The sequence below is a fragment of the Micropterus salmoides genome, unplaced genomic scaffold, assembly GCF_014851395.1.
Source record: "Micropterus salmoides isolate LMB-PRFRI ecotype aquatic unplaced genomic scaffold, ASM1485139v1 Ms_hic_scaffold_12, whole genome shotgun sequence".
Lineage (NCBI taxonomy): Eukaryota > Metazoa > Chordata > Actinopteri > Centrarchiformes > Centrarchidae > Micropterus > Micropterus salmoides.
The window spans coordinates 3,787,751-3,811,749 of record NW_024040263.1 but is presented as its reverse complement, the minus strand read 5'-3'; the positions used below and the strand labels follow the sequence as shown (position 1 = coordinate 3,811,749).

General features: G+C 38.1%; 1 protein-coding gene, 1 long non-coding RNA gene and 1 pseudogene across 5 annotated transcripts; 1 reads left to right on the top strand and 2 right to left on the bottom strand.

Annotated features, from left to right (window-relative positions):
* Positions 1-122: 122 nt before the first annotated feature.
* On the bottom strand, positions 123-10,268 carry LOC119898711 (annotated as a pseudogene).
* LOC119898713 lies at positions 7,718-11,358 on the top strand. Its single transcript, XR_005443622.1, has 2 exons — positions 7,718-7,856; positions 10,278-11,358. It is a non-coding gene; the product is annotated as an uncharacterized LOC119898713 (long non-coding RNA).
* Positions 11,088-22,157, bottom strand: LOC119898709 (perforin-1-like). Of its 4 annotated transcripts, none has more exons than XM_038712911.1 (12): positions 22,005-22,157; positions 19,847-19,962; positions 18,430-18,528; positions 17,849-18,120; positions 17,672-17,751; positions 15,002-15,047; positions 14,237-14,379; positions 14,001-14,139; positions 13,812-13,892; positions 12,852-13,348; positions 12,652-12,745; positions 11,088-11,995 (listed from the first exon to the last, which is right to left on the bottom strand). In XM_038712911.1, the coding sequence occupies exons 4-12, from the start codon at positions 18,116-18,118 to the stop codon at positions 11,783-11,785; spliced, it is 1,563 nt and encodes a 520-aa protein (XP_038568839.1). In that variant the 5' UTR covers positions 18,119-18,120; positions 18,430-18,528; positions 19,847-19,962; positions 22,005-22,157; the 3' UTR covers positions 11,088-11,782. The 4 variants fall into 4 exon arrangements, with proteins under 4 accessions (XP_038568839.1, XP_038568838.1, XP_038568841.1 ...); XM_038712910.1 differs by having other exon boundaries at positions 19,847-20,064; positions 22,005-22,152; XM_038712913.1 differs by having other exon boundaries at positions 18,437-18,528; positions 19,847-20,064; positions 22,005-22,152.
* Positions 22,158-23,999: the final 1,842 nt, after the last annotated feature.

Sequence of the window (23,999 nt, the reverse complement as noted above, 5' to 3'; positions counted from 1 at the left end):
GACTTTGTCTCTTGTATCCTCTGGTGTAACAGCCAGACTCTAGTGGCCTGCCAGCTGCTGTCAATCAAAAAATTATTAACAATCCATCCAAAAAACACACTGACATTAGTCTTGACTACAAAAAGGGATAACTAATTGTGATTTCATTTGGATTTTATAGTAAAGCAAGCAGCATTTTTGAATAGTGTTGCCCCAAAATGCATTTCTCATTATGGACCCGGTTTGTATTCAGTACACTTCCCTCCAGTCAGATAAGGGTCGCAGGTCAGAGTGTACTTGACTTCAAAGCCACCTGTATCGGCAGCACAGGTGATTGTGTGTGTCCCCTGCCACACCCTTATTCTACATGATCCCAGAAGATCATCATATTGCCAGTCCTGGTCCCAGACCTCAATATCCAAAAACCAGTATGTGGTCACCTGAATAAAAAAAAATAGAGTAAATATATACATAAATATATAATTGAAACAGAAAAAAAACAACTATTAAATGTTGAGAAATACAAATGATGGGGTAAGGTTGGTGAATCATCCCAAATAACAAGAACAACTCATGAAATGTTACAGATACAGACATGATCTTCTACTGTTTTCGGATCCACTAATATATTGTTTTTGAAAATGTTTGTAAGTAGGAACAAAATGTATTGGTGTCATCTAAAGCTGTACAAGTAAATTAATTAATATCCGATTATCATACTATATTTACTCCCCCCAGTCATTAAAACTCACATTCCTCCAAGCTCAGCCGAGGAGGTGGAATCACAGCTATCTTAGACTCAAGCCTATTAATTCATTCATTCATTCTAAACCTATAAATTATTCAAAAGCCTTGTTTTAGTTTTTCACACAAAACCTGGAAAACACCACAGTCAATTCCATTTATTATAGTGTAACCACGCTCCTGGTCCATATTCTGAATTTTTATCTGAATTTTCAGATATTATCAATGTATCAGATGAGACTGGCTTGTGTTCAAAAATCAAGTCACCGTTTTAACTCGCCCTTGTCCTGGCACGTGGCATCCACAGAATCCCTTTTTAATCAGACCATTATCTAATTACTGTCACGGATTTGTGTGGTGAAGCAGGTTGGAGGACCCAAACGCAGGACGCAAGGCAAAGGAGGTACAGTTCAAGGGGTTTTAATAAACAAACAAAGGCGAGCACACTTACAAACTGAGTGGCTGATGACAGAATCCAAAAACAAGCAGGGAAACACGACAAGTGAGGCTGACAACAGGTGCAACACACTGCTACACAAGGTGACCCAACAAAAACAAGACAGAAACACCAGGTATATATACACAGGGACTAACGAGCAGGGCGGGAGCAACACAGGTGAAAGACATGAGGCTAACAAGGCACAGGCCGGGAGAGAGGGAGCAGGGGAAAACAGACAGACATGCAGAGGGATCACTGGGGTAACAGACATGACAAGGGTTACCGAACACTAGACGACAGATAAGACAGACCCCCAAAACCCAACAGACCAAAATAAAGCTAACTAAACACAAGAGTGCAAAACACAGCATGGCAGACAGGCAGAGTGTGACAATTACTTTTTAATTCTATTACTGTACTATGCGCTATTAGACAGAAATTCCTACACTACATATCTATCTACTGATGCTGTGGCAAAATTTAAGGAAGTGATTCCATAGGCATTTAATTCAATAAAATGTCTCAGTACTCTTCAGTCCCTCCCAAACTGCTCATTGTGTTCACTGCGAATGACACTTGACTATTGCCCCTCTAAAAAATAATGCAATAAAACAAACGAGATAGCTCTATGGTATAACACCCACTGCAAATCAAAGCAAATGTCACATAAATTTGAAAGGAAATGGCATTCCAGCAATCTGGAAGAATCTTGTTTAATCTGGCAAGATAGTCATAAAACAAATAGAAAGGCCCTTCGAATTGCCAGTGCAGCCTATTACTCATCATTTTAGAGGAAAATGAAAACAACAATTTCTTTTCAGCACTGTAGACAGTAATTCTTGAACGGGTCATCTATTTTACACAGACGTAAACAGGCTTCTCATTTCAAGCCAACTTTGGATTTTTTGGGCTGGTGATAGCTAATTGTATCAGCTAGAGTGAACTAATGCCACCACAAGCAGGACAAACAGAATATCTTTACTTTGATATTTTGATTGCACCTTGTCTTTCAAGCTGTGGATATTCCTGTCCTGAACAGGTTTATTTCTAATGAAACCTCACATTAAGCACATAATAATATGCAGGAAGTAGCTAATGACCTGCAACTTGAATTTGGAAGCAAAACTTGGTCACAACTAGTAAGCTAGTTTGCTGGGCATGCTAACGTTTGCAGTTTAAGGTGGCAAATAAATAAACAGTTTAATCGATTTCCTACACTGCTTATGACTTTTCGGTTTTGTAAAGGCAATAAAAAGAGATTATCTTCAGCACGTTTTTACTTATTTTATAGGTCTTTCCGAAAGCTAATGACAGATTGTCTGCAGTCCGCATCCACACACAGTATTTTTTTTTATAATTTGAGTGAACTTGTGCTTAAGTATAACCATTATTTATTATTTTTACTTTTGACTACTATAGGTACACAAAGATGGTAAAATAATTCCTCTAGTCAACAGCACAAAAAGTTCATCGGACTGCAGATGTTTTTCTCACGTGTTCTTTTGAGGTGATCTGTAATGAGAAGATTTACTGACCTTGCCCAAATTAAAATGAGCATTCCAACTGGGATTGTCTGATTCGATTACTTCAGTCGTGTGTTGGAAGGAACCATACTTCATCTTAGCATAACTGATTAAGAGAAAATGTTATATGTTAATGTTGTTTGATGTACCATCTTCAGATGTCAATCCCTGAACTCAAGCTACTCACCTGTCAGTAGGGCTAGTGGCAGGATAATCTCCATACAGATTCCAGGCTCGGACGATGGTCACCTCCAGTGTTCCTCTCCAGATGTCTTTAGGACAGCAGTTGGAAGCCAGGTATGAAGTGCTGCCACAAGAAGGTTCACTGGGTGACTTACTCACAGCATTGTCTTCTAAGTAATGCTCGATGGCAGCTTTCATCCCTGCCTTCTGTGTCTTATTTGGAATCAGCTCATATATTGGCCTAAGGTGGTATGAAACAATATTTGGGTGGTCCTTAAGGGAGTTTAGCCAATTCCTGTAGCCATAGTCATTATCTGTGAGTGAAAACTCCCCTGACCAACCATTGCCTCCTACCACCTCTGTGTAATGTTGGTGAAGACCAGAGCTGTATGAGGCATGCTGTCCTTGTTCTGTAGGACGTTGTTGCAATGCCATTGGCTACCAGATGTCGACATCCCCAGGCCTACAGAAACACCCTGTGATAAGCAGGAGTGGACCTGGAGGACAGGAGAGGAAATAAGATGCCTTTAATAGTCAGTGATTAATGGGCAGCATTTAAGTAGTGCCTTCATGCTAAGGGCAGTAAATGGTACATTACGATGCACACCAAATGAGGGAATATCTTTTGAAAGTAATATGATCTGTAACAGAAATATCACCTCTTTCTAGGCAAAAATTACCCAAAGTAGAAATAAATTCTAAATAAGACAAGGCAAGTGACATTTCGTTTAGATTTTAAATACAGCACATTCAGTACTGATAAGTAAGAATGCTTTCAGAAATAGACATGTTAACAGATCATATTTGTCAGTTAATACAATGCAAAGTGAATGAACAGAAGAATCTAAATCAAATCAATATTTGGTGTGACCACCCTTCAAGACAGCATCAATTCTTCCAGGTACACGTTTTTGAAAGAACTCGGTTGGGCCAAATGTAATCCTAGACAAACTCGATGATGTCGATTTAAGGGCTCAATCGGGACCATCCCATCACTTACAGGACTCCTTGTTCTTCTTCACAATGAAGATAGTTCTTAATGAACTTGCTTTACTGTTGCCTTCAGACAATTATTCTTGTACCATTCTCCAGCTCTTCAGTGAACAAACTGCCTTCTGGTACAGCCAAAAATTTGACTCATCAGTCCAGAGCACCTGCTGCCATTTTTCTGATTTCCTGTATTTCCATGCATAGTTCAGTTGCTTGGCCTTGTTTCCATGTCGGAGGTATGGCTTTTTGGCCTATAGTCTTCCATGAATGCCACTTCTGGCCAGACCGCTCACGTCAGTAGATGGGTGTACCAGGGTCACCCATACCAACGTGTAGCCTGCTTCTGCTGAATGACCGATTCAGAACAGGTTTGGGCTTGGGAGACCTACTGGGAAAACTAAGTTGTCTACTGTGTCCTGACTCATTGTGGTCATTAATGATCCCATGGCACTTGTCGCAAAGAGTAAGGGGTTCGCCGGTATCCTGGCAAAATTCCCAACCTGGCGTTCTCCATCTGGCCATCTAATGTTCTCCAGAGTAAATGGCTCAATGTTTCCCTCTTCCTCTCCACTTCAAGATTGGCCATTGGGTTGTTTGGGACCATTCTTGAACGGCTGGTCCACTTCAGGCTGAACATTGTTCGGTTTTTTAAGTTTAACTTTTAGTTAGTTAGTCTGTCAGACTGGGCCAAACTAATACTTTCAATATTGAGGGGGGATACAAGCGGCCCCTCCCAACTTGAACCTTTCCATCTGAGAGAGTTCAATATCAAAACGTTTTGCCGGGGTTGAACTCAGCCCAGGGTGGAGTGACAATCGCAACAGAGATGGTATGTCGAAAAGAAAGAGGAAAAAGGAACATGTGTTGAAAAACTAAGGATTAAGTTAAAAACAATTTTGGCAGCTAAATGTGCCAGATTAGTTTACTGCATTTTGGTTATTGCGTACACTGTACAGGCATGTGTGCTACATGTACCTGAGAATTGGAGAGCCCATTCAGTGAGGACAAACAGGTACGTGTAGCTGTAACTCGCCAGATTTTCCCCCCAAGGTGAACCTAAAATGAAGTACAATTTGTTGGAAAATAGGTGTTTTTATTTGTTAAATAAATAAATTTCACTGATGTCTGTGTTACAACCTCCAGGATGTAGTGTGTGCCATAGGTTTGTATGAGGTCCATGTACTCATCCCTGGTGGAGGAGCTGTAGTAACTTGGCAGTCTGGCCAAATCCTCTCTGAACTCAGAGCTGAGGTGCGGATTGCTTGATAAACGGTGACTAGATACAAAGAGACAGAACGGTAAATTATCTTAACTGAAATTATCTTAACAAACTTCAATGAAAAATCTTCTGCGGTGATACACCCTACCGGTAATGGTGGCAGGTGACCCTGTGAGTGCTGAAGAAGAAGCGGTCCTCTCTGGTTCTTGCTTTCGCAAATTTATACACAGCAGATTGTGTTCCTCCCACATCCTGGTTGGCTGACACAAACTTATCTACATTTAAGCCAGCCTGATAAAATTAATAAAACATAAAAGGTCATTAGCTGCATGATGTTCAGCCAAAATCATTATGATATAGTGTAATACCATTTAGTAATTTATTTTAGTAAAGTCCTTAATTTGAAAATACTTTTGATTGAATATAGGCCAACTGGTTCCGGTTCTGTTAGCATTACACTAATGACAATAGATTCAAAACGAAATTAATGAGCCATAAAATGCATTTTCATTTTAGTCTTTTTAGTCAGAACGTGCAAGGATGTTGATTACTGCAATGTGTTTGTTTTTCAAAACAAATTTGGGAAAAAGGTGGTACTCCAGTGGTTAAAACCCCCAACCCCCCAAAATAATCATACATCTACGCATTTAACACGTGATAATAATATTGTAAAATGTTCATTTCATCTCAACAACAGCTGTGAGATGTTTTTTACCTTCCAGTCTTTACTGTCCTGGGAGGTGTAAGAGTCAATCAATGAGCTGTGGACACAGTTTACAGGAAAGAATCATCCTTAAGGCTGTTTCACTGTTTCATTTTGCAGCTGTTTAAGTTTGTATTTGCAAATGAACACAACATAAAAATGGAATTGCTGTAATTAAGATGATAAATAAGGTCAATTTAAGATTAGGGAATCAATGGTCCAAAACTCTGAGAAAAATCTGGTCCGTAGACAATAACAATAATATGAGAGCTGAATTTGAGAAGCAACAAGATAGTTGATAAAGTTAAGCTGTCACATTTAAATAAAATCATGTTCTTTCATGGCTAACAGGTACACACAGGAATATGAAAATGGCTCATTTAACCCATTCGGTGATACAGTACTGTATAATACAATACCTAACAGAGGTGTGTAAGCTCTTGTCCAGGTCAGGATTGCATTGGCTATAAACATTCCACTCCACTACAGAAACTGGCAGCTGAAAATGAAGGAGAGAAACACTAGTTCACATAGAAAAAAAAAAAAAAAATTAAATAAGAAAATATATTTGATCAATAAACTTTGTAGTAAAAATCAATACAGAATATATAATAATATATAATAATCAGAACAAAACAAACAAAACAACATTAAAAAAAACTATTGCGACAAACAAGACACCTTCCTCATCCCTGACCTCTCAAAAATATATTTCTTTTGTATAGCTTCTATTTGATATTTTTACTCTACTCGAGATCTGAATCAAGACCCTTACACAAAGTCAGTCTGTCACAAAGTCAAGATTGATGCGAACACAACATTTTTGCAAGTTAAAACTGCCATTTCTCCGTCTAAGAACATTTTTGTATGTTGCCAGGAAGTATTTTAAGTATAATTGTTTTTTGCTTTGTGCATTATCTGTGCGGTCTAGATCACTCTGATTCTCTGGCACTGGGCTTTTGGTTATTCCCAGGGTGAGGACAAAGAACTATGGGGAGGCAGGATTTGATGTCTATGGTCTTTGCATCTCCAACAGTTAGCCAGAGGACCTGAGGGCATCAAAATCTGTAAACACTTTTAAAAGAAATCTTTGGCATACCTTATTTACTTAGCATTCTCTAAATCGGTTTTATCTTAATCTATTCTTTTTAAATCATCTACTGTGCCACACTAGTCTCTCTGTTCTACCATGTCTCTTATTTCCTAACTGATAATTTCCTTACATTACTGTTCATTTTCACTGTATTGTAGTATTTTAATCGTATTGTTGTATTGTTTATCACCTTGTTTTGCAGTTTTGCATGGGAGGTGCTTGATAAATAAAATTTTGATTGATTGATTCACTCACTTGATAAATTCTACAAGATCCATGCAATTCACTTCACAGGTAAAGTAATGCAAGTGTACAACGCTTTCTGATTCAAAATGTTTTTCCTGACTGCAACATTCTTTCTCCTTATATCTTAAATGAGATTTCCAGCAGATTTTGTGGTCTAACCTCCTTTATACTCTTTCTATATTAACAGGATCATTCATCACTTGTGAGTGTTTATTTTACAATTTCCAAACAGCATGAGTTTTTTGTTTAAATGGTTTTGTTCAAATGTAATGATAATGTTTCCTATGGCTTTTCAACTAATTCAGCACAACCCTTCCATATACATTTCCATTTTATAGAGTAATATCATTATCAGTGGTATTAAATACTTTTAAAAAATCTAGTATTAAAGACACAGGGCTGTAATTAGTAAAGTTATCTCTATCGCAGGCATGACATAATATTAGCAATTTTCATCTTACATGGAAATGTACTCATATTTGACTTTATTTACATCTTACTTTCTGCAGCTGGTTGCCTTGAAGAGGGTTGGAGCAGAGAGTACAGGTGCCACTTGGGGTGAGGAAAGTCTTCACATCAACCAGATAGGCTCCTTTACGCCGCACGGTGACCACATCAAAGCCCTCCCCCACAAGGTTGTGGCCTGGTGCGAAGGGAGCGGACTCACACTGGCTGCCATTCCCAGTCTGACAGGAGAGAACAGGGGAGTGGTACGACAGAAAGAGGAGGAGACTCAGGTAGAGAAGGGGTGGGGCGGAAAAGGAGAGCATGGCTGGAATCAAAGAGACACTGACATATTTCACAGAAAGACAGAGAGAGTAGATAAGGACAGTGTCAGGATCATTTCAGCTGATTATCAGTGAAGGTAACGAGAACTGCAAATGTTTGTAAACAGGCTCTGTGTTCATTTGTTCTGTCACCTGGTTGAGGGTTAACAAAATAAAAATGAAGAATTTAGATGACTTCAAAATTCAGTAACTGGACACGTATGACCATGTTTGATTCCAATTCTAAATGAATGCGGCCATTGAATTTTCAGGATAGAGATTGGTGTTATGGTTATTTGCATAAATTTAAAGAGCAAATAGACAATGTTTTTGCTTTAACTTATCATCATGAAGTAAATGCTGATTGCACATTGTAATGGCTATAGAAGAATGATGCCGTTCGTGTTTACATTGGTTTCCTGTTAAGCCTCGCTTTCACAGGGTGCCCTGGTAGCTCACCTGTTAGAGTATGTGACCTATGTTCTAAGGCTTAGTCCTGATTGTCCAATAAAGGCTAAATACAATTTTACAAACCTTACATCTATGGAGGATTCAAGTGTGAGAGGTTTAGGATTGACGAGAGCCAAATTTATGGCTTGTATCCCAGCTATCTGCAAATTGCACTGATCAGTATAGAATATGCTCTGCAAACTAGCAGGTCCCAGTAGTAAGGAAAACTATAGCGATGAGTACTTGCAGATGAAGATATACTTTATTTAATCCCCAGAGGGGAAACTCAATGTTTTCACTCTGTTATTATATTAGTATACAGACAGGTCTGAAAGACACACACATGCACAAACATAACCCATAGAAACACACAGAGAGATGTCAGAGTGAGGGGGCTGCCAGTCAGTAGAGCAGTTGGGGGTTCAGGAGCTTGCTTAAGGTCTCCTTCGGCAGCACCCAGGAGGTTAACTGGCACCTCTCCAGCTACCAGTCCACGCTCCACAACTCAAACTGGCGACCCTCCGGTTCCCAGCCTAATCCTTACGGACTGAGCTACTGCCCATGAGGTGGAGTGTGATAATTTTGTCTAAATTGAGGTTCCAGAACGACACACAGGTTTTGAATAATCTGCCTCAGTTTTAATCATCAATTAAAAGTGTAAGTGATTTTTCTTTTTGTAAAGTAAGTTGCTTTTTCATTATTAATGTTTCATGGCACAAAACGGTACTTGGCTTCTGTGCGTACTGGCTTACAGCTGGTGTAGGGCACTCTTACATTTTGATTTTACCTAGGAAAGTGTAATATATTGATAAATCCTATTGATATACAGTCACTAGCCACTTTATTAGGTACACCTTGCTGCTAGGTTGGACCCATTTTGCCTTCAGAGTTGCCTTAATTCTCTGTGGCGTACTTTCAACAAGATGTTGGAAACATTGTTTTAACAAGCAATTGAACAGGTGTACCTAATAAAGTGGCCGGTGAGTGTAAATATACAATATATTGATTTGCAAATACAATTTAAGATCAAATCTGTAAATGATTCATGCATGAGCCTCAATATTTCTCTGTCTATTATTCCAAAGTACTATTCATTGCTTGCAAACAAGATCCCCCATGAATAGTAGAGACACATGAGACTGAAGAGAAATGATTTACAGATTATACTTGAATATTTGAATATCACAGTACTACCTCTGTGACGCAAGCCACTAAAATTCAATTCTTTGACTCACCAAAGGATGATCCAGTGACAAATGTTGTGGTAATTTGCTGAAAAACACCTCTGTTGTGGACAGTGGAACTAGATTTTCGACAGTGGGTAGATGTGTAAAAACCTGTAACCGTTCATCAAAGCACAGTGGGCGTAACTGGGATTCCATTGATAGAGCCAATCTGATCATTTGACTTCCTAGTTGATGCCAAAAGTTCATACTTTGGCTAAATTAGTTCCATCCTTACAAATATCATAGCAAACAGAAAAAGGGAGGGAATTAGAACCAGGCAAATGCTTGAAAAGTACCTGGTAGATTTCAAACACAAATAAAGATTTACTATTGAGTGGCTGGTGAATTTGAATATTTATGTGTCAGTGGCTGGTGGTTGTATATAAGTTTATTTCCCACTAGAAAACCTGTTGTGTCTCATTAGGGTGAGATGAAGAGACAATATTGGTCTTTGTCTCTTATTGCAAAGGATTATTTATTGCTTGCAAACAAGAGCCTCCATGTATGTCGGGAGGGAGAGGCACATGAGATTGAAGAGAAATGATTTACATTGCAGATTATACTTACATATTGTTTGAATTTGAATGTCCCTGTTTGTTACAAACAGGTGGATGTTAATCATGAAATAGCACAAACCCTTATTACCCTTATTTAGAATGTATTATTATTATCTTTAATAAATATTGTGTTTTTTCCTCTCTCTCTGCTTCTGCAGTTGGAATTTCCTGGATGAGACCTTGGCCCTAGACTGTGGAAACATGTTAAGTGGAAACTGATGTTTTGTAGAACTAAGCACTTGCTTTGCCGTCTTTGCCTTTCTTTTTTGGTGTTTTCTGAGAATTCTCTCGCTGACTCTCTCAACATAATACATTCTAAAAAATAGTCACCATAGAGTGTCAGGAAACAGATTTCTGTTTTTAGGGTTCAAACCCCAAAGGTGTAGAACCTTATTGCTGCTTAACAAATTGAATTGAACCTGACCTTTTAGCAAAATTTTATTAATTTTGTTTGTTGATATTGTTTACTTATTAATAGTTAGCCTTAGTCTTTGCTGTTGTTTGCACAGTTAACACTGTTTTGTTGCATTGATTTAACTGACTTTATCCAAAGAAACTGAGATTTAGCACAAGTGTGGTGCTCAGGATAAGGTCAGTTTTACCCATATTTATTATATTATATTTATTATATTTATATTTAGACTGTACACTGTGCGTCATGTTGCACATACTGCCATAATTTATCCATTTATTGTTGTCTTGGGCACTGATGTTGTTTGCAGCAAATAATATGGCATTGTGGAACAATAGGTTTGGAAAACACAATTCTCATTCATGTTTCCTGTAATAAAAAAAACATTTTAATCTTTTAAAAATCTTTTTATTTTTGTGTTTACGCTTTATTTCATAGTGACAGTAGAGACAGACAGGAAAGGCAGGGGAGAGAGGCTGCATTAAGGACTCAGCCTTGATACACAGGTGAACTACCCAGGCGCCCCTGTTTACTGTAATGTTTAGGACATGAAGCGCATGTTTGGCAGTCTTTATTTGCAGGGTTACACAAATTTTGACACAAGTGAAATTTGAACCAGCTACACAATCTGCAGTCCAAATGTAAACTGCCCCACCACCACAATTCACTATTCAAACAATGCGGGGACTACACTGATTGTTGAATTTTTTTGCTACATTTTTAATTCTAATCCATTGGAAACCAAACAAAATATGACTTTTACTTTTAAAGTGATTATCAAGTCAAGAATGTGAATTTACCTGTAATTTATGTGAAGAAAAAAAAAATGATTGAACTGTTAAGAAACTAAAATAAGTGAATATTGTCTTAATGGTAGAAAAATAAATGTATGAACACCTCAATCATTTGGGTTATTACCAGTGTATCAGTGTGACTGGCAGTGTTCATTGAGCTTAAAGCAAGTAATCAATAGATCTAATATCACATTTGATTTATTGATTAATAAATTTAATTCATTAAATTAAAATTAAATTGTTAATTTTACAAAAGAATTTGTGTCTGCTACAGGATACATATCTGCTCTATAAATCACATGTCCTCCTTTGAGAAAGATAATTAACTGCTCAACTACAGCACATTAAAAAGCAAGTAAACAAAAACATGTTGACATTCATTCTGTCTACAAAAAAGGATAACTACATGTGACAACAGGGAGTCATTTTTTATTAGGGTGGCCCCAAAATGCATTTCTCACTGTGGAGATGGTTTGTAACGGTTGCACTTGTCTCCAGTTAGGTAACGGTCGCAGGTCAGAGTGTACTGGACTTCAAAGGCACCTCTCTTGTCCGAACAGGAGAATCTGTGTGTTCCCGGGCTCACAGGCCTTGCACATGATACCAGACGGTCATCATAGCGCAAGTCCTTGTCCCAGACCTCAATCTTCAAACTCAAGTGTGTGTCCACCTTTATGAAAAAATAAATATAATTTTACATTTAAATTACTATTACCCTTCAAATGTTGAGATAATTTTTGTCGATCATCCTGAGTAACAAGAACAACGGGCCTAATTCCTAAAATCTTTATACTCACAGAAATTATCTTGTACTTTTATTCTGAACCATTAATATATTCCTGTTAAAATGTTCATGTTCAAGAACAAAACGTACAGTGTGAGTGGGTGACAACTGGTCTATTCTTGCGAGGCACATCACTCCACTGCTCCCACTTACAATAACCCATCCATCCATTAAATCCAGTCTGACCAGTCACCAAAATGCTTTTTGTGTGTCTCTTGCTTATCCAGGGAGTTGTACTTCTGAACATGGCCACTATGGCCACTACACCAAAACTGTCTCACAGCCCAGCATTGTTATTAGGGGTTTGGTCAAGATGGTTTGCAACTGACCATTCACCAAGCACTGCCATCCTTACTGTTACTTCGCCTGTCAAGGTCTGTTCTCACTTGGCTTTAAACTGTATGTACTCTTGGTACATACAGATGGTAGAATGGTAACTCTAGTCTACAGCTTAGTACATCAGACCTTAGGTTTCTTTTAGGATTACTAATGTTTCTTTACAAATTTTTTTTAGGTGATCTGTAATGAGAAGATTTACTGACCATGCCCACATTATAACGAGCATTCCATGTGGGGTTGTTTGACCTGATCATATGAGTCTGGTGATTGAAGTAACCGTACTGTATCTTAACATAGCTGTGAATAGAAGAAAACAAGAGGTAAGAAAGAAGAAACAGATGAATTAATATTATTGTTTGATATAACACCTTCAGATCTCAGTCCATGACCTCGCTCTACTCACGCCTCAGTCAAGCCAGTTAGATCCCCTTTCAAAGCCCATGCTCTAATGGTGGTCACCACCAGTGTTCCCCTCCATGTCTGTTTAGGACAGCAGTTGGAAGCTTGGTTAGGAGTGTGGCTTCCACATTGTGGTTCACTGGGTGATTTCTTTACTGCGTTGTCTTCCAAGTACTGCTCTATGGCAGCCTTCATCCCTCTCTTCTGCATCTCACTAGGCACCAACATATACATTGGCCTAAGAGAGTATGAGACAATATCCGGCAGGTCCTTAAGGGTGTTCAGCCAATTCCTGTAGCCCAGGGAGTCATTATGAGTGAGAGAAAACTCCCCCAACCAACGACTGCCTCCTACCACCTCTGTGTGGTGTTGGTGGAGACCAGAGCTGTAAGAGAAAGAGACGTCCTGGTTCTGTAGGACTTTGTTGCAAGACTGCCGGTTGCTGGGTATTTTAATCTTTCCTAGTCCTACAGAGACACCCAGTGATAAGCAGGAGTGCACCTAGAGGACAAGAGGGGAAATTTATGTGCTATTTATAGTCACTGGATAATGGACAGCATTCAGATAGTTCCTTTATGCAATGAACAGTGAATGGTGCATTCAAGCGCCTCACATGCACGCACGCACAAACACACACATACAATCATACTCTGATCGTGGTGAAGACCTGCACATCAAGAAAGACGTGGTCTCCGTTTCTTCCTCAAAGACACTTTAACATGCTGTTAGGAGGAACCCTCAGGGTTAAACAGCTAAATACAGAAACATTAACATTTATACAAAGAATAGAAAGTTAAAACTATAGTAGTTTATGGGGTTTAGAAGGTAACAGCAACAAATGACTTACATGATATAATGTTTGTTCATTTGTGCTAAACTCAAAAATGTGTTTTCTTTCAAGGAACTATAACAACATTTGCACCTGTGCCTTTGTACACAGTCCAGACATGTGTGCTACATGTACCTCATTTGAAGAGAGCCCGTTCAGTGAGGACAAACAGGTGAGTGCAGCTGTGACTCGCCTGAGTCGCCCCCCAAGATAAACCTGAAATGAGGTACAATGTTGTGGAAACAAAAAATATCATTCTTCATTGTGTTTTTTATTTCCGCATAAGGAAGTTAAAATGGTGTGTGTGTGTGTGTGTGTTCTGACCTGTTGGATGTAGTGTGTGCCATAGGTCTGTATGAGCTCACTGTACTGAGCCCTGGTGGAGGAGTTGTAGTGACTTGGCAGTCTTGTCAAGTCCTTACTGAACTCAGAGCTGAGGGGTGGTCTGATTGACGCACGATAACTAGACGCAAAGAAACAGAATAGTAAATTATCTTATCTGAAATTATCTTAAACTTGACTGAATCTTCTGCTGTGATGCAAGGATCTTCAGATCCTACCGGTAATGTTTGCAAGTGACCCTGTGAGTGCTGAAGGAATAATGGTCCTCTCTGGTCCTTTCTGTAGCAAACTTATATGCATTGGAGCGTGTTCCTCCCACCTCCAGGTTGGCTGACACAAACTTTTCTAAGTTTAAGCCAACCTGATAAAATAAATTCAAAATAAAAGCATGAGCTGCTTTATAGTAACCCGAAATCACCATAATGAAGTGTATTAAATATAACCATTTATTTATAAAACCATATATACAGGTTATTGTTCTGTTAGAATTAACAATAATAATACACTGAACATTTTCGAGTGGCCTTATATTGTGGCCAGCCTAAGGCACACCTGTGCAATACCCATGCCGTCTGATCAGCATCTTGATATGCTACACCTGTGAGGTGGATGGATTATCTCGGCAAAGGAGAAGTGCTCACTAACACAGATTTTGACAGATTTGTAAATAGGCCTTTTGTGTACATAGAGTAAGTCTTAGATCTTTGAGTTCAGCTCATGACGAATGGGGGCAAAACAAAAGTGGTTCGTTTATAATTTTTTTCAGTGTAATAATAAACTTTATTTTCTACAGCACTTTTCAAATACAAAGTACTTTACCTGGTTGAACCAGGATAAAACATTCAAGGAGTGATGTAAATAAATCAGGAAGTTAACATTAAAATACATAAACTAAAACCCCCAACAAAAAAGATAAATACTACTAATAAACAGAATAAGACATGTTCATTTCATGTCAATAATAGCTGTGAAAAGTTTTCTACCTTCCAGTCCTCAATGTCCTGGGAGGTGTAAGTGTTGATCAGTGAGCTGTGGACACAAGTTACAGAAAAGAGTCACCATTTCAAAGATCATTTGGCAGATTTGTAACAATGTATTACAAATTGTTAGATTTTCAGCTGTAATATAAATTATAAATAAAGACAATTTAATATAAGGAATAAAATAGTTACATGAAAAAGCTCAAATGTTCCAGTTTATAATTTGGATACTTGTTTCACTGAGAATAACAGCTCCAAATGAACAAGACCTGTGACTCATCTGATGGACTTATTGATTAGGACCAGAAAATTCCCAAAGAACTTGAAATTCTAAAACCTACAGTCAAGAACCAGCAACACAAACAGGAGGATTGTCTTGGAGGAGAAAGGACAACAACCCCACAACGCATGAAACAGATAACAGATAGAGAAAAATAGAGAAATCACCCGACCAGAGCAAGACGTTCTGGCCAAAGGACTAAACTTTGCTATCACACCACAGCGCTTTCTAATGTGAAGGCAACCCCTTCTAGCCTCACCATCCAAGAAAAGAAGGCTGTCACATCACTGAACAAGGATCACAACATCACCATCCTACCTGCGTACAAAAGAAGATGTACGGTGGTCCTAAGCACAGCGGACTACCAGGACAAGGTCAACACACTACTACTAGACACACTGAGGTGAGACCCAACCAGTGGATACAAGAAAAAGATAGAATGTCTAAAACAGCTACAGAAAGAAAACACCATCACCCGTGAACAGTATTACCATTTGTATCCTGGAGAAACCATTCCATTGACTTTGTAAACAAAGTTCGAGGACTGAAACTGGACCCAGATGAAACCATGGTGTCTATGATGTGACTTCTTTGTTCACCTGCATCCCCACCATGGAGGCAGTAGAAACTGTAAGGAAACAGCTAGTACAAGACAACACCCTGGACAACAGAACCAGCCTCAGCCCTTACCAGATCTGTAAATTCCTCTGTCTAAACACCACCTATTTCCAGTACAATGCAGGACTCTACAGACAGAAGCATGGATGTGCCATGGGCACACCAGTATCCCCTATTGTGGCTGACATCTACACGGAAGAAGTGGAGAGCAAAACCCTCAACTCCTTCAGAGGAAAAGCACAGAGCCACTGGTACAGGTATGTGGATGACACTTGGGTCAAAATTAAAACCCAGGAAGTGCAAGCCTTCACAGAACACATCAATTCCGTGGACAGTAACATCAAGTTTACACATTGAAGAGGACAGGAGCCTGCAAATTGGGGTTTACAGGAAACACACACACGACAGAGCGGACAACATACCAACAAGTACTCAAGCCAGAGAGAAGAAACAGAACCTCCTGAAAGGGACACTTACAGCCTGCCCTAAATGGATCTTTTTGAAAACAGCCACAAGTGTTCCAGGAAGAACAAAACTACGGGGGATGAGGAAAAGAAGGTCAAACGCAACACAACATTGTGATTCCATATGTGGGCTTTCAACAAAAATCTCATCCCTATGTTTTTTAAACCCAAGAACACGCTAAGACAGAGACTGATACACCCAAACACAAGAAAAGCAATCTAGTGTATGCGGTCCAATGCAGTGAGGAATGCATGGAGCTGTATGTTGGGGAAACTAAACAACCATTACACAGACGCATAGCTCAACATATAAGGGCCAACTCCTCAGGTCAAGACTCATCAGTTTACCTACATTTGAAGGACAGAGGAAACTCGCTTGAGGACCACCAGGTGCACATTTTAGACAGAGAGGATGGATGGTTTGAAAGAGGTGTCAAGGAAGCCATTAATACCCGGTTTGAGAAGCCGTCGCTGAACAGTGGAGGGGGTCTAGGCCACCACTTATCCCCTCAAGTGAAGGTACCAAAGATGATTGTTCAGACGAACTAACGAATCAGCGGTATCAGTGATCTTGGCAAATCACTTCACAGAGGTTAAATAGCTGAGTTTCCCTACCAGTCAGTTAGACCTGAAGAAGTCTCTTGGATGAAGGACGAAACATCTTCTGGTATCTTCAACAAAGTCCAATTGCCCTTGACGTTAACCTTCTTTGGATAACTATGACCTGGATGACTGAGAACCTTCAAAAGCATATTTCTCAAGGTTCAATCCTCAGTCCGCTGCTTTTCAGTCTGTTTATTAATGACCTGCCTACAAGCTGCAGAGGCCAGCTGCCACCTTTATTCCTATTCATACAGTACATGCACCAGCAAAGAGATCCCAACTGCATACTTGGATAATGTATATCAGTGGCAACATAATCGTCTTGTATTGAACGTGAAAAAAATGTGCTTCTCCATAAGAACACAGGGCTCACTTTAAAAAAAATTTAATCAAGATACGGAGAAGAGTTCAAAGTTCGAAGGAATAATCTTAGATTCACATTTCATGTGATAAACATTTAAAGAAGATTTTAAAAACAATAAAGACCGACCTTAATTGTTTCAAATTAGTCAGGCACTACACACCTCACATCCTTTATACTGTACACTGAAAATAATGAACAAAAAGCCTGTCTGGTGGCTTCACATACTAAAAAGATACAATTTTAGCTTTGAGAGCTTTGAGGTACTGGAATGACTGGAATATGCTTAAAATATGAAAATGGCTGACATAACCCATTCAGTGATACAATGCTGTGTAATACAATACCTAATGGAGGTGTGTGCACTGCTGTAGAGGTCAGCATTGCATCGGCTGAACGCACGCCAATCCACTGCTGAGACAGGCAGCTGAAAATTGTAGTGAGAACCCCATGGTTAACATGCACAAGTATGTAATGTTCAACTGTAAAAGTTGCTGCAGAATAATTGTTTATTTATTTATTACTTTCTGCAGCCTGTTTCCTTGAAGAGGGTTGGAGCAGAGAGTACAGGTGCCATTTGGGGTGAGGAAAGTCTTCACGTCAACCACGTAGGCTCCTTTACGCCGCAGAGTGACCACGTCAAAGCCCTCCCCCACCAGGTTGTGCCCTGGTGCAAAGGGAGCGGACTCACACTGGCTGCCATTCCCAGTCTGACAGGAGAGAACAGGGGAGTGGTACGACAGAAAGAGGAGGAGACTCAGGTAGAGAAGGGGTGGGGCTGAAAATGAAGGCATGGCTGGAGTCAAAGAGACAGAAATATTCAAGAGAGAGAGAGAAAGAGAGCAGATAGAGACATACAGTAAGTGAGTATCTTTTCAGAGAAGGTAACAAAAACTGCTAATATCTGCACATAACAGAATCTGTGTTTCTTGCCATTTGTTGTTCCGCACCAGTTGAAGAATAAAAATTTTAAGGCCAATACTGGTATTACAATTTGGTTAAAAAGCAACATATCAGCTGAAAGTATATTATTGTTATATAAGATATAAATAAACACATTTACATAATGTTTTGTATATGTATATTTTATTTACAAACTTATTACCTGTTACCTTATTACCAGCAGGGTTTCTAAGGTACAGTACTTCTGGGGTGTTTGTCTTTTAGAGATGAGGAGAGTGCACCAGCCCAAGATGCAGTGTGACTGTCAAGCAAAAAGGAGGGATGGAACAATTAAGACAAGCTTTGTAAAAAAGAGTCAGTAGGCTTGAGGCTGAGTGCCACAAGCAGAGAAAGGAAGATAGAAAGTATCAAAAGACTAACACATTGTTTGTTTTTGTCTTTTGTTGGAACTTGCTGACAATGACTAAAACATGAAGACTAAAACCAACCTTATAGCCTACTCTTATGGCTATTGTTGTTTTGTGCACAGATCATTTTGAGTAGTGTGTTTATCATCTTCATTAGTTGTTGAGGAAGTAATGTTCCACTAAGCAACTGCTCGTTAATGTTTTACACTGTTTCATCCTTCCATGTGATAATATGGTTATTGTGTCATTGTGATAGTATAGAACTCTGTGAAAACGTTATCTCGTATACTATCCATTTTGCCAAGATAAAGAATTTTATTTGTGGGCAAGCAATAATGATTTATTACCAAGAACAGTTGTTTTTCTGTTATGTTGCAGTTTTATTGCTATTTTGGCACATGCCTATTCCAGTGCACTAAACATTTCACTGTTGTTGTTATCTCATGGAGTTTGTGGAGATAACTGTCACACCTTGTTAGCTGTAACAAATTGCACCTGGAAGTTGTGGTAGAATCATGATCAGGTACAAGCACCCATGGGGCAAATCATGTCATAATAATGATTTTCATTGCTAGACGGATGACACGCAACGTCCCTTTGCTTGGAACGACCGATGTATCCTCTATTATGTTTTGCCTTACCTGAATTAAGAATTGTTATAATAATAATATATAATTATTATTGCCCCTTCTGGCCACAGCACTAGCAGCATTAACAATCTCCTGTGAGATTTTAAGATCTTAAGAACTGGCTGTTTTCAAAGCCTCGAATGGTCAGGCTCCTGCTTATATCCCAAATCTTGAATTGTCACCAAAGGAGATTGGTCCTTTGCTTGGCCTGTGGAAATCAATGCCTTGAGATCTCAGGCAGACAAACTCATTGACCGCTTATAAATCTCTACTTAATTCTCACTTTAATCATATGGCTTTTTCTTAACTGATTATATTTGTTCTAATAATTGAAATTATTTTATCTTCTCATCAAAATCATAAAACAATCATGTTCAACAATATCACAATGAAATTTTAATTCTCCTTCCTTGCTATGTGGTGCTAGAACTATACTCTTAAAATATACTATACTGTCTTTTCATTGATAAAGTTCTCAGCATAAATGCACAATTCATGCTTTGATTTTTCAGAATTTGAAAATTGATTAGCAATCTAATTTATTAAAGATCATTGATGTTGTAACATTTTAAAAGTTTTCTACCTGTTCCAAATGCCCAAAAAGTTGATGTTGCTGCTCCACTTCCAGTCATCAACATCTGAACCAGCAAGAGACAGAGCTTTTGTTCTTTGATCAGACAGAGCAGAGACTTGGATCAACTGTGTGGTGTGAAAAGGGCTATGTAAATAAATTGAATTGAGTTAAAAGGAAATGGCCTTCCCTTATGATCAGCTTTAAGGAAATGGCCTTGGTTTAAATACCTGTGATGTGAAAACAAAACAGAAGAGAAACATTCTTGGAGAGACATGTCAAAACAAAAATGCTAACAGAAATCTTTGCTTAAACATTGAGGACTCGGGATTTTATTTCAAGACCAGTCAAGACTGTAACGTTGGGAATATCAATAAATTGCTTCTGCATTGTCTGATTTATTTGTTAACATCCTAACTTTGATTGGATGTAAAACCTATTGCTTAAAATTAAAAATGTGCTGTTACCGTTAACAACTGTCACCCCTTCCCGCGTTGGCAAGCATGGAAAAGTTTTGAATAAAGATGCTTGAGTTGATTTCAGCTCTATGTGTTTGTATGTGATCCCCTTACTTTTCCAGGACAAAGTTTAAACTTCGCTATCTAATAGATTAAATCGAATGATTTTTGTAAACGTCTTACTTTTATTCTAGGACCACCATGATGATGGTGATGATTTGGTTATTTTATCTTGTTTCATATCTATGTTATGGATTTTGCTTTCTTTTTTAATTTGTTTTAATTATTCATTATTATTATTATTTATTTATTATTATTCACTCTTTGAAAGGTTCTATGTAAATAATATAATAACTTTTATAAACTTTTATAAAATATTATTAAACATCACAATCATAAAGCAATCATGTTCAACAATATCACAATGAAATTTATAATTCTCCTTCCTTTAGAACCATGTAATGCAAGATAATTGTAGATTGGTGTAATTCCATTAATATACTTTTTTTAAATGGAGTAAATCAGCAAAATATTACAATAAATAAGACAGTTCTCTATTTCATTGTAAGAAAGAAAGAAAACACACAAAATAAATCAATCAACAAGTAAAAGAAAACAGAAAAAGCAAAAAAAGGAAGGTACAGTGAAGGTAATGCTGTTAACAAACTAAAGAAAATAATAATAACCTTAGGAGACCTACTACTTACTAATTTCTGTTAATATCCTGAACCCCTACTGTCTCTGACTGAGTACTGACTACTCAGATCAAAGTACATCAGTTTACACCTTTCAATAGAACAAATAAGGCAAAAATTAGGTTGGAAAAATTATAATTGCCCGTGTTTATGGGAGGGCCGGGCCTCACTGATTACTGTAAAAAATAAAAAAATAAAAAACTTTTATAACCCTATTCACTGATTTTGGTGAAATTGGAGTATATTTTACGGAGAAAATATATTCTGGTTTTCCCTCTGATGTATCCGGCTGCTCTGCCTCAACTCTCTGTGATTTATGGAGTTTCCCAATGGACAGATGGCTTTTCTTGTTTGAACCAGACAGCCTCAGAATAATTTACCGACATCTTGCTTCAGGTATGAGTTTGATGTTAGTAAATCCAAGTGAATACAAAATCATACTCTATAAACACTAAAAGGAGAGAGTAGTGGTGTTTGATTCATACATCATGTTTTAAAGGCAGAACATGTCATTCGGTGCCTGCAAAGACTGTCACAAAAACAAGAGTTTATAATATTTGACCCACTGATATCAATCCCCTCCTAAAATTACTTTGACATAATGTTATTGCCAAAAACGGAAGTATTTTGCAACTCTAAATAGTGTGTTTTTAGCACTGCCTTGAGTAAAGCCTGGGAGCATCAGAAGATTGAGCTGCATCAGCTGCTGTTGAAGCAGGTCCGACTGAACTTTAAAGGGTTCAACAACACTGTTCTAAACACAATCCCAGCATGCTATGTAGAATTACACACTCAGAAGAATCAGCAGTCTAGTGAAGTGTCTTGAAAATCTTTCAGATTTCTTTGGTGCTATTTCATTAATAAAGCTCTCAGCATCAAAGCCCAATTCATGCTCTCTGTCCACTGTGTCATGCAGTGGTGTGCCTTAGGGTTCGAAGTCTTTTAAAATCAATTAGCAGTCTGATCTATTAAAGATTGTTGATGGTATCTTCCTGTAACATTTTAAAAGTTTTCTACCTGTTCCAAATGCCCAAAACGTTTATGTTGCTGCTCCACTTCCAGTCATCAAAGTTTGAACCAGCAACAGACAGAGCCTTTGTTCCTTGATCAGAGAGAGCAGAGGCTGGAGCTTTTATATTCTATCTTAATGGGGCTTATAAGGAAATAAAGGGAAAAAATGGAGAAGCAAATCGGAGGAGATAAGGATAGTATTAACTTATTATAAGGATGACACTCAGATCTACCGCCCCTTGTCCTCTAGCAACTATAGCATACTCAATGACCTCAATAACAGTCTTCGGGATATCTAATCCTAGATGGCTGATAACTTTCTTCAGCTGTGGGTATACATTACTCTGATTCATGCCTCCATACTCTGGCTGCATGTTAGCTACAGGATTGATTTTAAAATCTGCATGTTTTTTTTTTTTTTTTTTTACAAAGTAGTAAATGGTCTGGCCTCACTAACATTACAGAACTCTTGTCCCAATATGACACTGTGAGAGAACAGATATCATGGGCTCTGTGTGACCATATGTCTTTATTATTTTTATCATTACTACTATCGTCATTGATTTTTCTACTTGTTTATTTCATTCTTTTGTTTAACTTCTGTGTTTGCTGTAAAGCACCTTGGATCAACTGTATTGTGTGTAATGTGCTAAATAAAAAAAAGTTAAGAGGAAATGACCTTCCCTTACAAACAGCTTCAAGGAAATGACCTTGGTGTAAATGACTGGGATGTGAAAACAAGTCAGAAGAGAAACATCCTTGGAAAACAGAAATGCACATTGTACCTTGCTAAACTATGATGACTGACTTCAGGGGGTTTCCATGACATTTGGTACAGACTTTATTGGTCCCCAGAGGATGAATCCTGATGACTTTAGTGAATGCCTAACTTTTCCTCCAGCAGTTTACAGTTTTAACTTAGATATATATAGGTAATATATTAATTGGCTAAAATATGATGACTGACTTATGTGGTATTTTCCATGACATTTGGTACAGACCAAATGACAGATGTTTCCAAATGACTTTGGTGATCCCCTTTCTTTTCCTCCAGCAGGTCAAAGTTTAATGCAAAAGCTATTTATTGATATCACCATAACGTTGGGAATATCAAAAAATTTCTTTTGCATTGTCTGATTTATTTCATTACATCCTAACTTTGATTGGATGTAAAATGCTTCAAATTAAAAATGTTACCGTTCACAACTGTCATCCCTCCCCGCGATGGCAAGCATGGAAAAGTAGTGTTGAATAAAGATGCTTAAGTTGATTTCAGCTCTAAGTGTTTGTATGTGATCCTCTTACTTTTGCTCCAGCATGTCCAAGTTTAAACTTTGATATTAGATATCATGCTCTCTAATAGATTAATTGGCACAACATTGTACAAACATTCATGGTTTCCACACAATAAAGTCTAATGATTTTTGTAAACCTCTTACTTTTATTCTAGGCCCACCATGCAGAATTTTTAGTATTTAGTGAAACATCTCCACAACGTTTGGATTGATTGCTGTAAAATTTGGTAGACGTGCATGTCTCCCGCAGTATGAATTGTTGACCCTGATGAAGGCTACATGTGCACATTGGTCTCACAATAGAGTTGTTCTTTAAACTACAAGTGTTACTCAAGTTTTGACCTCTTTGACTTTTACCCTTCCCAGTACACCTTGGAAGTAGCTGAGGTTGTGCTATAAATCCCTACTCTGTACCCACCTGATGAACTGTAATCACTTTGGTGATCCTTCATTTTTCATCTAGTACTACCATCAAAATCAAACTGTCAATTTTTTTTTATTTACTTTGGTTTATGTCCAAATACCTGAAAAACGTCTCAGTTGTACTTTGTCATTAGTACAAATTAGCAAGTGTTATAATAATACTAGTTATAACAAGATGGTAAACAATATACCATGTTAGGATCATCATCGTGAGCATGTTGATGTCTGATTTTGTCTGGTGATGCAAGGATAAGATTAATCAAAATTCAATTATTGTATTATT

Excerpts from the sequence above, each read along its gene's own strand:
- LOC119898709 (XM_038712911.1), bottom strand. The coding sequence starts at position 18,118 with ATGCCTTCATTTTCAGCCCCACCCCTTCTCTACCTGAGTCTCCTCCTC. Across the intron at positions 14,140-14,236 it reads GTCACTTGCAAACATTACCG|TTATCGTGCGTCAATCAGAC; the intron begins GTAGGATCTGAA and ends CTTTGCGTCTAG. Across the intron at positions 13,349-13,811 it reads ACGGGCTCTCTTCAAATGAG|GTGCACTCCTGCTTATCACT; the intron begins GTACATGTAGCA and ends CTTGTCCTCTAG.